The following is a 12421-nucleotide window of genomic DNA, read 5'->3' as shown; positions in this document are numbered from 1 at the left end:
ATGGGAACTACTTCATGTAAGTTTGGAAACAGGCAGATAGGTGGCTCACGGGGCCAGAACTGGAGGAAGCTCAGTGACCTGGAGAACCTGGTTCAGCTTGGTGACCATGGCTGCCACTGACACGTGTTGGGGGAGTGTGGCTTTGTGCGTTACATTTTATAAACTAATGGAGTGAAGGTAGAAGCAATTTATCTGATCATCACTTACCCCTTTGCTTTCCAGTCTCCTGCTGCTGCCAGCTCACTCTGTCCTTCAGGCTGATGACTTCAGCTCTTCTCTTTTGAGCCTGTTGCAGTCAGGTTCCCATCCCAAAACCATTCCACTGAATCTGCCCTCGACCGAGATCAACTTTGACCCTATGATGCCAAATCCAAGGATTAATTCTGTGACTTGACCTATCACAATGGATTGCTCCATCCTCCTTGAAACCCTTTCTCCTGGTTTCTCTCCTACTGTACTTGCTAATCCTTCTCAGTCTTTTTTGCTGAATAATTGAATGGGACTCATTCCTTAGACTGACAGTTTCCCTACTGACAGTCACCCCCTTGGTGATCTCCTCCTGGGTCATTGCTTTAAAGAGCTATGTGATGAGTATTTGCAAGTCTTCCTTTGGGGCCTGGATCTCTCCCCTGAACTCATATATCCAACCTGCCCACAGGGCTCTCCAACTGTCTAAAAGGCATCTCCTACTTAACATGTCCAAAACCAAGTTCCTTATCTTCCCCCAAACGTGCTCCATCAGTAGGCTTCTACAAGGCAGATAATGGCAATTCTGGACTCCCATTTGCTCAGGCCAAAAATCTCAGAGCCCTATCTGAATTCTTTATTTCCAATCTACTTCTAATCCATGAGCAATTCCTGTTGGCTCTACTCAATAGAATCTGATCATATCTGAATACCTCCATGCTGCCTCTCTAGTCCAAGTTATCGGTGTCTCTTGCCACAATTTCTGCAATAACCTTCTAACTGGTTGGTTCTACCTGTGCTGCCTAGTTTATTCTCAACACAGCATCCAGAGTGGCATTGTTAAAATGTGAGTCACATCATTGCAATTCTCTGTGTAAACTCTCCAGTGGCTCCCATCTGAGTCAAAGCTCAAGGTCATTCAAGGGCCTTCTTTTAGTGCCCTACATGTTCAGAGCTTTGCTGTCTCTCTGATTCTCTTTCTTACTTCCCCTTCACTCACTCTCCTCTGGCCACCTCACCCTTTCCCACTGATCTGTACCATGTCAGGCAGGCTCTCACATCTGGACTTTTATACATGCTGTTCCCTCCACTTGGAAATCTTCTTTCCTATTAAATGTCAGGGTCCTTGCCCTCATTTCTTTCAGGTCTTTGGTCATAATTCACCTTCCCTGGCCATACTGTTTAGAATTTGGTACACTTTCCCACCTGCTCCATAGCTCCCTTCCCCTTCTCTGCTCTATTCTTCCTTCAGAGCACTTTCCTCTCCTGACTACTATATATTATATATTTTTTTTCTTTCTTTGGTTGTTGATCTCCCCTAGTAGACTGCAAGCTCTCTGAGGGCAGGGTTTTTATCTGTTTTGTCTCCTGCTGTATCTCCAGAGCCTGGAAACAGTGCCTGGCATACAGTTGGTGTCGAATAAATATCCGATGAATGGATATATGACTAAAAATACATGAAAGGATGACTTACTGTTTATAAAAGGCCTTTGAGACAAGGTAGAAAGATCACTGAGTTTCCTGCTGGCATAGGAGCATTAATAGACTCGGTGTGAAAGAAATGCCCCAAGTGGAGAATGCCCCTCTGTGGAAGTCATGATGCCTGTGTTTGACCTGGGCCAGCATGCAGCCAGCTCACACCTCAGTGGCTTCCGAAGAACTCACCACAGATGAGCACACCCCACTTCATTTCCATGCAGGCCTCTTTTACCCCAAGGCCTTCCCTCAGCGCACTGCCTCAATCATTTACTTTCCCTTTTTTTCCAGGTGCCAGGGTTTGCAGCCTATTGGAGGAAAACAACATCAAGGTAAGAGAACAATAAGACTGTGTCTCTTTTGGGACTTCCCAACTTAAAGGGCCTTGGAAGATATTCAAGGAAGACTAGAGTATTGAAAGTGTTGGCAGCTGGGTAACACAGGGGACTCGTGTTGACTTCCTGGGTAGAGTGTGGGCACTGGGGACAGTGAGTCCAGCTCAGTGTTGAGCTGTGAATCATCAGAGGTGGCTGCAAGGTCTTTAGACCCAAGAAGACTGTGCTTCCCTTGGGAAAACAGAGCAACCTCCCCCAAACCAGTCATTTGTGCCCACAGCCTGGCTCTCCTGCTCTGCTTTCCTTACCTCCCTCCAGGCCTCTGTCCTTCATCCCTCGCTCTTCTGCCAAACCTACTGAAGTCAGGGTGTCCTGGGTTTTTGTTTTTGTTTTTGTTTTTGTTTTTGTTTTTTTAAGCAAGGATGGTTTAGGTCTAGATCCAGAGAAATATAGGATGCTTCCTGCGTAGGAGTTATCTGATTCTGTGTTAAATGTGGTCTAAATTTCAAAGAGTGAAAACACTCAATAAATAATGGATGGTAGGGAAATTTGTACCAACGTGTGTGTACTGCTGACTTGATTCAAAAAGGGGCTTTTTAAAACCAGTGTTAAAAATGTGTCCAGGCTTTGACCAGGCAATTCTACTTTTTGGAATTTATCCTAGGAAAATAATCATAGTTGTGCAAAGGTATATGTGCAAAGGTTATATATTTATAACCACATTGTTTTATAATAGAAAAAAAAAAAGAGAAAGAAACATTGGAAAGCCCAAGAAAAAGGAATTGGTCCTTTAAAACCTGGCACATCCACACAAGGGCACATCATGCAGCAGAATGACCTAGGTGTATACTTACTGGCAGAAAGACATTTGCATATATTGCTAAGTAAAGGGGGAAAAAAGGAAAAAGAAAAAATGAACAAAGCTTACAAAACATGCAAGGCAAGTGGCTTGGGACTCAGGCTGGAGGGTTGAAATCCAGATCAGTCTCTTAACCCGTGTGGGAACTCAGGCAAGTGATGTGATCTCCCTGAGCCTCTACTACCTGCCAGTAAAATGGGCATAATAACATGGTTGCAAGAACTGGGTGGGATTAACACATCTAAAGGCCTCAGCACAGGGTCCGGCCTGGGTTGAGGGCTCAGCAGCTGGGTACCCAGATGAGATGTGAACCAGTAATATTTCTGCCAGTGTATAAGTCTGGAAACATTCTGGAAATTCATAGACAAGTAATGGTTTTATTTGGCTGGTAGAATTGTGGGTGATTTTTAATATTTTCTTATTTTTCTACAAGGAATACTTGTTACTTATTTAACAATGAGGTAATTTTTAAAAGAAGTAACAATGGGAAAGATTAAAAGAAAAAAAAACCCTGCCTTGCTTTGGGCAGGCAAGCCAGCTGAGCAGCCCCTGGGGCAAAGCCCTGAAGGAATGAAGGAGAGGCAGGAAGGAGAGGGAAGGGGGAGGGAGGTGGGTGAAGGAAAGAACAAAAAGGACCCTTAGACCTGACGGCTGGTGCCCAAGGAGATGTACCTCAGAGTTAAGATTCAAACCCTACAGGCATGTTCCCCACTTTGACAGCTCCTGGGGAGGTCCTGGTAGGAGATACGGTGAGTCAAGTCCCATCTGCCCCATGAGATGATGAGGAGTGTGTGCAGCCACCTCTGGCAGCTGAGCACATGACAGGAGGGGCCCTGGGCCTTCAGAAACCCAGCATATTGTCCACATCCAGAGTAGGAGAGACAGGAAATCCTAGTGAATTCCTAAATTCCTAAAAGGATGACTAGCTCCCCTTTCCTTTGGCAGCCTGGCAGGATCCACGCTCAAGAGCAGGATTTCCCAAGCAAATACAGCCTGCTGGGAAAGGGAGCCAGTGACTGGTGACCCCCAAAGATTTACTTGCCAGCTCCTATCCCCACCCCCACCCACATCAATGAGGTGCCAATTTATTCAGCATTTCTTGGGGCAGGGATCACCCACCTAAGTGAATTCTCCAAGTAATCAAACTCAGTCCCATCACGTTGCAATGTTTAATTAATTTGTTTTATCAAAATCATGCATGCATATGGTTTATATATCAACAGTACAGGAAGCTTGTAATAAGGATTGCCTCCTTACCTTTCTTGGTGCTTCTCCCTCTCTAGAGAAGCCTCTTTCTACTCTCATTAGTTCCTATTTCTGTTCATACTGTTATTTCCTGATTTGCCAATTTTAGACATCTGTTGACTTCTTGTGGGAGACAAAAATTAAGCTTTCCTACAAAGCTGCCTCCAGTTCTCCCCCCTCCATCTCCCAGTAAGAAGATAACATGATTTTTGGTTGACTCAGTAGTGACTGTAGACACATTATTCACTACTGAACTAAGTGGTGTGTTATGTGTCCTTGAGGTCTCGGGGGAAAAAATCTTATATCTTTGATAATTTTCTCCCCTTTATTTTACCTGTTGGATCTACTGGATTACTCTTCTGATATTCTTATATTTTTTATTTCCCTTCCCTTTGCCTTTTGGGTCTACTTTCTTGGGAAACTTGACTTGACTTTATCCTCCAACCCTTCTGCTGATTTTGTCTTAATTGTGGCCTTCATATTTTTAATATACAAATATTCATGTTTTCTGTGCCTTTTTTCATAATATCACATTCTTGTTCTATGGATATGCTATTGCCCTCTTATCTCTCTGAAGGAGTTCTTTTTCTTTTGTTTATTTGTTTTGTTTTAATATTCTTCTTTTCTCTTTGTTGCCTTTATATCCACCTAGCTACTTTTTGTTTGTTTGTTTTCTCTCTTTCATGTTGGAGGCTTTCCTCAAATGTCACATGTCGTGGCTGCCTGTTAATATTTATGAATGATGCAATAAAAAGTATGAATCAAACTGTGTGTTTGGGAACAACCTATCAGCTGGGGCTTTACTATAGGTAGCAAGCCAGCCTTTTTGTTACCAAGCCTCAAAATGCCACACTCTTCTCTGAAGCTAGGTTTCTCAACCTTGGTGCTGTTGATATTTTAGGACAAACAATTCCTTATTGTCAGGGGCTCTTGGGCACTGTCGAGTGTTTAACAGTATCCCTGAACTCTACGTCCAGATGCCAGTAGCAGCCTCCCTTCATGGAGTTGTGATAACCAAAAATGTCTATAAACATTGCCAGATGTCACCTGGGGCCCAGATCACCCCTTTGAGAACCACTACTTGAGCCATTCTGCTTTTCAAGAGAAGCACTCTGACTCCTTGTTCCCATTACTTATTACTGCATAACAAATCACCCCAGAACTTAGTAGCATCAACAACAGCCGTTTTGTTATTCTGCAAGTCAGAAATTCAGAAAAGGCACAGCTCTTCTCTGCTGCACCACATCTGGGGCCCTGGTTAGGATGACTGAAATGACTGGGGGCTTGCGTAGCTGGGATTTAGAACAGCTGGGGCTGAAAGATCCACTTTCAAGATGGTTCTCCACTTGGCAGGGATAGCGGGAAGCCTGGACTCAGCTGGGACTGGTGACTGGGGAGACTGCACATGGCCTCTCTAGCATCCAGCCTGGGAGTTGGGCCTCTTATGTGGTAGCTCAGGGCTCCAGTGTGAATGCTCCAGCCAGCAACATGGGCGCTGCATGGCTTTCTGCGGCCTGGCCTTGGAAGTCACATGGCATCACTTCCACTGTAGTCACAAGACTACATAGATTCAGGGAAGGAGACTGACGCCCACTTCTCAGAGGAAGATGTGTCAGAAAAATTTGCAGCCATGTTTGAAATTCGCCACACTCCAGAATGGTGTGATATATGCCTGGGGCACGGTGCAGTGTGAAGAGTGGGGACATTGACTCTCACCCTTCATTCTCCAGACTTTGCCCTCATCCCCCATTTGCAGCCTTGTGTTCATCTGCCATCTCTTCTGCCTGAGCCTCTCCTGTTCAGGGTCTTCAGTCACCTGCTATGTGGGATGGAGTGTGAGGTGGGATCTAGGAGGATATCCCTGGTTCTTTACCCCACTGCTTCCTATACCTGACCACCACCATCATAATACTTAATTTCCCTCAAGTCTGAGTTGCTCCAGGGTTCTGAGGGTGAAGGGGCTTGCCTCCTGGCAACATCCCCTTCTGCAGTCCCTAGGAGACCAGCTTCCTCCACCTGCTTTCCGCCTTTCTGGAGTGTGCTAAAATCTCATCCATTGATGTCTCTTTTACCATTCTCTTTGCGCTTGAAGGGTTATACCTTTCTTTTCTTTTTTAAATTTATATCTAATTTATTTTTTAAGTTCTTATTTAAATCCCAGTTAACATACAGTGTAAAATTATTTTCAGGTGTACAATATAGTGATTCAACACTGCCATACCTCACCTGGTGCTCATCATGACAAGTGCACTCCTAATGCCCATTGCCTATTTCACCCATTCCCCCCACTATACCATTTTATTTCTTGACTGGCATTTTAGCAGCACTTCAGGAGAGAAAGAAGATTAGGACATGTGACTGACCTGACGTGTTAACTGTAAGGCCTGTTGTACTTCTTTTGGAATGAGATATATCTCTACCTTGTGTTATCATCTTCCCTGCCCTGAAAGCTCTGTTCAGTAGTGCAGTGACCACATTCAACCCTTTGCTGGTAATTCAGTCATGTTTATAAACATGCATGTGTACCTTGGAATTATTAGGCTATGTAGAGCAATTTGTCCCTCCATGATGGGGACCAGGATCACTGCATTTAAATCCCTTGAACCCTTTTTGTGGTCATCTCTGTCTCGGGCTGTCTCTTGTCCCATTTATTTATGGTGAGAATGCCACATTACAGCACATTAACTTCTAATCAACTGTTTTTCAGTGGCTAAACCTGATGACAGTGCACGGGATCCCTGGCCCCACCCATTTTCTACCCTTCCCCACACCTTGCAGGATTTGACCTTTGTGGAATTTATCAACCAGTGCTTCCAGTTGGGTTTGGCCAATAGAAAGTCCCTGCAGGACCCTGGAGGATAATGTTAGGTGCTTTAGGATACTTTATCCCATTCACCTCACTTGCTAGGCCTCAGTCTGCAGGGTCTGTGTGCTTCACCCTTCAGGCACAACCCCTGTGGGCAGCCCTCCCCTCCAGGCTTGTCTAGGTTCCTGTAACCACTCCCTTGCCCTCCTCCCTTCAGGTAGGAGGTAACAGCTCCCCCACTGGTGTTGGCTCCAGGGTGCTTCTCTTTCCCTTGTCCTTTGCCTCAGTTCTGCTCACCTTGTCCTTCTTTAAGGTCCCCTCTGTTACCTGTGCAGTGTGTATCTGTTTCCCACTGGGACTCTGACCATACAGAAACTTTTTCTAATTTGCTTCTAAAATAAGAATAGTCCCTGAATGAGCCCTGCAAGATCCTCTTAGGTGTTCTTCGTATGAGCTTTGTGACCTCTCTGGACTACTCAGGAATTTTAAAAATACACTTTCTAGGTTTTTGACTGTAATGCATGGTAGAGGGTACTGTGTTAGTGACTTCTCCATATGGGGAAATATTACTTACTGGAGTATTTTGAGAAGGAAGATAAGTATGTAAATAAAAGGAAACCAGGAGAGAGATTTTTATGACTTTTAGAAATTATATGGCTGACTGGAAAATATCAACAGTTTCAGAAAATGAAGAAATACCTTCCTGAATAACAGATTCTTGCTGGATCTTTAAGGTCAAGTATATATTCAGGGGACATCCGGGCCATGTCTGGATGGGATTCCCTTAGATCTGACATTAGGAGTGCCTTAGGTCACTAAGCCCACTAAGCCTCTGTGCTTCCAGGTCAGTAGCCTCTTTGATGCTTTTACTATGAGGGCATTATGTGCTTGTTTATCCCCTGGGATGAGTATAGTGAAGCCCAAAGAGGCCCACGGCCTAGGCCCCAGTCATACCTCATGCCCAGGAGGAGTGCCCCAGAGCCCAGCCACCCTTCAGCTACCCCTGAGATCAGCCTGCACGGCTCTGCTGCTGGAGTGCTCTCTGGATTCTCTTGCCTCCTCCCTCCCCTGGCCTAGTCAAACCTTAGTTTTGTTTAATTTCTACAGACCATTGAAGCATAGGTAACTCTAGGGAAAAATTAGAATCAAGAACTCTTCCTGGCCACCCATTTCCTGAAACACAGAAAGGAAACATTTCATAAACGCTTTGTAAAGTAGACAAAAGGAAGGGGTAGGGGCACTCTGGCTGGCAGGGCTGGCCATGTGGCATCTCACAGATGAGGGAGGTGAGATGGCACATGGGGGCTGAGGTCTCAGCCAGGGGCAGCACAGGCACAGCCCCTGGCACTGTGTCTCTCTGGCCACTCCAGCAGAGCCATTGATCCTCTGCCCTCCTGGGCCAGGAGAAAACACCTGGGAGCATCCCCCCCATTTCCCATGGGGGAGACTGAAGCCAGAGAAGTGGAGAGTTACAGCTTCAGTGGAAAGACACTCATAACTTTACACCCTGGCTTCCTTATTCATGCCTCTTTCACTTCTAGGGATTTTTTTTTTTTTTTTTTTTAATTTGGGGAGTAGGGACTGGGCAGTTGGAGATAGATTTCTTTGTTCCTAACTTGGCTACCTCCATTGATGTAGTCTTTATCAGTTTAACTTGTCCTCTTTCATCCCACACCACTCTGTGTCCCTCTGCCAAATGCAGTCAGCCGAGGCCCCCCAGCGTCCCGCCTGGCTGAGTTGCAAGAGGCCCCAGACCCCTTCCTGTTCACTCCTGCTCTGTAGACACGATGCTATGGGGCAGACATGCAGGGACATGGACAGAAGAGGCAGCCCATGGCTGGATGGTGGAGGGCCCGGGGGTCTGGGGGAAGCTTCTGAGGCCTTTCTGCACTGTCCTTCTCACAGCAGAAAGTTCATGGTCCAGGTACTGGGATGGGGCCCAGGTGTAGTGTGTAAGCCTGCGTCTTGTCTTTTCCTGTCCAAGCTGCCCATTGTTGACCAGAGTGTGCTGGAGGTGGCCATTGCTAGGGTGGCTGCCTCTAACCACAAAGAGAGGAAGGAAAATTCTCAGCCTGGGCACTTGAACCAAGTCCTCAGCAAGATGTTGCAAGTTCCTAATCTGGACCCCGAGGCCAGGGAGTTTAGGCATCGTCTGGAACCCAGACTGTTACCCACAAACATAGACATTCAGGGGACCTACTCCCACCCCCCATGACATCAGATCCTCAGCAGTGTCTCTGGCCTGGGTAATAGTCCCTGGGAAGTCCAGCTGCCACCTCTCTATGAATGACCCTGTAGCAGCTGTGCTGATAAGCCACTTCTCTGGGGGCAGAGCTGAGGTCCACCTTGATGTCATTACACACCATTACAAACTGATGCAACCAGCTTTCAACAGACACTGCCAGGGAAGAAACACATTACAACAGCATGCCGCAATACTTCCTCCACTCGTGCATGAGGCTTGCTCCCATCAGCAAAGATGGACTCTTTGAACCCCAGTATCTCACTCCACCAGCCTGGACAGTGCCTTTTGTCAGGAGCATTCCAAGCCTTTGAGTGGATCTCCTTTTCCCAAGAAACTAAACCAGTGGCTTTCAATCCTGGCTGCACATTACACTCATCTAGGATATAAAAAATGTTGATGCCTGGGCCTCACTCTCACCCCAGAGATACCAACTAAAGTGATCTGAGTTAAGAAAAAAAAAATATAAGTGTGTATTGAAGGGTAACATATACAACAACAACAACACAAAACCTAAGTATAGATCTAAGTGAATTTTCGCAAAGTGAACTTACCCAGAGTAACAAGCATCCGGATCAAGAAGCACAACCTCACCAGCATCCCCTGGTGCCCCATAGGGTCGCCACCATTCTCACTTCTGATGGTGGAAATGAGTCTTGCCTGTTTTCAAGCTTTATATTATATAAATGGAATCATAAAGTACATGGACTTTTGTGTCTGGATTCTTCCACTCAACATTATGCTTATGAGATTCACCCAAGCTGTGTGTTTATGGTTGCCATAGTTCGTTTGTTCTCGTTGCTGTACAGTATTTCACCGTATGGATATTCCCCAATTCATCTGTCCATTTTACTGTCGATGGATATTTGGGTGTTTGGATTGTTGTTTGGGGTTTGGGGTTATTATGACTACTATTGCTATGAGCGTTCCTATGGTGTCTTTTGGAGCACATTTGTGTGCATATTTAGTGGAAGTGCTAAGCAAGTCTGGATACAAATGTGTTCAACTTCAATACCTTATGCCAAATAATTTTCCAAAGTGGCTGTACCCATTCACACTCCCTCCAGCAATGTCTGAGAGTTCTGGTTGCTTCACATCTTTGCCGGCAATTGGTATTTTATATCTCTTTCGTGTTAGCCATTCTGGTGGGTGTGTAATGATATTGCGGTGTGGTTTTAATTTGCATTTTCCTGATGACTAATACGGTTGAGCACTTTTTCATATGTTTATTAGACATTTACATCCCCTCTTTGCAAAGTGCCTGTTGAAGTATTTGGACATGAATATTTGTAAGAAACTCCTCAGGTGGTTCCTATGTGCAGCCAAGGTTGAAAACCATTGAACTAAACCACAAGTTGGTATCTGCTGTTCTGTTTCTCGATGTCCTGCCTTTGAACTTAAGAGTATTTTGGATCTGAGGGGACCTCATGGACATGGGTAAAGATAACCTTCACCCCCTATACCAAGATGGGCCTACCAGGAAGAAGCAAGAGATTTGAGCTGGAGTTTAGGCAGTTGCAAATCTTTGGGAATATAGCCTCCACTTCAGAAGAGCCCAGAGACAGCCAGTGGTGTCCACAGCTGCCACAGACATTTCCTGACCACAAAAATGATCCCTTGCTGATACCCCCAGAGCCCCAGGCAATCATGTGGAGGAAGTGGAGGGGCCACATGCCAGGTACTTCCCAGTTTCTGGGCCAGTATGAACAGGACACAGCTCATGTGGGGGTTGTGGTCAAGCTGGAGACAGTGGAGCATGTGTTCTGGGGGCCTGGGTGGGGCTGAGGGAGGCCTTCCATCTGTGGCCTTTCTCCTGGGTGAAAGGGCAGCTAGCTAGTGAGGCCCTCCCACATGGGTCCCAGCCTGGCCAGGTCTTGAATTCTGTGCACTTACATCTAGGTCCCGGTTGTTGCTTCTCTCATCTGTAATGATCTCGTCTGTCCTCTGTTTGCCACCTTGCAGCCCTGCTCCAGGACCTTCCCTGGCCACCCCACCCCTATGGACCCCTCACTCTTCTGAGCTTCAGCTGCACTTAGAGTGAGACCATACAGTGTGGCTCCTAATTACATACTGTCTTGTATTGGGTCCCTGTTGCGTCATCTGTGTTCATTTTATCCTCCCCTCTGGACTGCAGTTTCATCCCAAGGACTGCTGGGCACTTCTCTCTGGCTCCCAACAGTGGGTAGAGTGGCATTTGGTAACTCAGTGACAACAACCTCCAACTTGAAAAGGACGATGCAGTAAAGATGCAGACCACACACAGAGTCAGCATTTTCCTTCCCTCAGACTGGGGTTGTGCAGGTGGCAAGCAGAGCTGCCCTGTGTGGGCTCTGTGTTGGCACATGTGCCCCATTTCTGGTAGGCGAGGAGCTCTGTGCAGTGAGTCTGGAGTTGGAGCACCAGCAGGGGACTAGGCTGCTGGTGCCTGCCTGGGTGTGCATAAAGGCCCCTCAGGCAGAGGGGTTCTGAACACCCAGATGGAATTCACCATGGTGTCTGGAGCTTGGGAAACAGGGGGCAGGGGACAGTCTCATCAGTACCCGTCTGTGTGCTCTTTGAAAAGAGCATGGTCCACCTTCTGTTGACTGAAGTCCTGCCAGCTATGTGACATGAAAAGAGGGACAAGGAAGCATGTGGGCAAAGTTGACATTTTGGAGGCTGGTGAGCACAGAACCAACTCTGGGCTCTTGGTTGTGGCATGTTCCATGGATTCAGGCCCATCTTGGAAATTGCTCTCGACATAGAGCCTTTCATGTCTGATAGTCCAAGTACAGATGCCGGTGTTCCCTTGGAATATGGAATAAATGGTGGTCTGCACTAACCAGCCACCAGAGTTCTATCTGAAACCTGGAATAGTACCAGGAAGAACTCTCTCTGGCAGCGTGTGAGAGTTCCAATTGCTTCACATCCTTGCCAACAACTGGCTTGTTCTGTCTTTAGCCATCTGAGTCTCATAAAAAGAGAGACCCCTCTCCTTCCACTGAGTATGCCTACCAGCCTCTCCCCTTTCACCAGAGCCCCTCCCAGCAATTATGCCCTTTAGTTCTCTCAAGTCTGGGTCTTCAAACTCTCCTACACTGGCTGCCTTCGTGCAGTATTTGATATGCTTCCGCCAGCATTGTCTGTGTAATGCTTCCCTCCACCCCCTTCCCCACGGAGTACAGCCATGCTGTCTGCCTCTCACAGCCGAGATCTCGAATGAGACTTCTCCTCTCTCCTCCCCGTTCCCAACACTTATTCAGCAAGTATTCATTTTACACCTGCCTGTGCTG

General features: G+C 46.5%; 1 protein-coding gene across 1 annotated transcript in view; it reads left to right on the top strand.

Annotated features, from left to right (window-relative positions):
* LOC132681576 (uncharacterized) overlaps positions 1 to 12421 on the top strand; it is a 67324-nt gene that overhangs the window by 40896 nt on the left and 14007 nt on the right. Inside the window, exon 4 of the mRNA XM_078432485.2 lies at positions 1954 to 1994. Coding sequence (XP_078288611.2) covers positions 1954 to 1994 — 41 coding nt within the window. The remainder of the gene's footprint in view (positions 1 to 1953; positions 1995 to 12421) is intronic.

Source organism: Panthera onca, chromosome A1, assembly GCF_046562875.1.
Source record: "Panthera onca isolate mPanOnc1 chromosome A1, mPanOnc1 haplotype 2, whole genome shotgun sequence".
In the NCBI taxonomy this organism is placed as follows: domain Eukaryota; kingdom Metazoa; phylum Chordata; class Mammalia; order Carnivora; family Felidae; genus Panthera; species Panthera onca.
The sequence above is the reverse complement of the archived record's forward strand: the minus strand, read 5'-3'. Positions and strand labels throughout refer to the sequence as shown.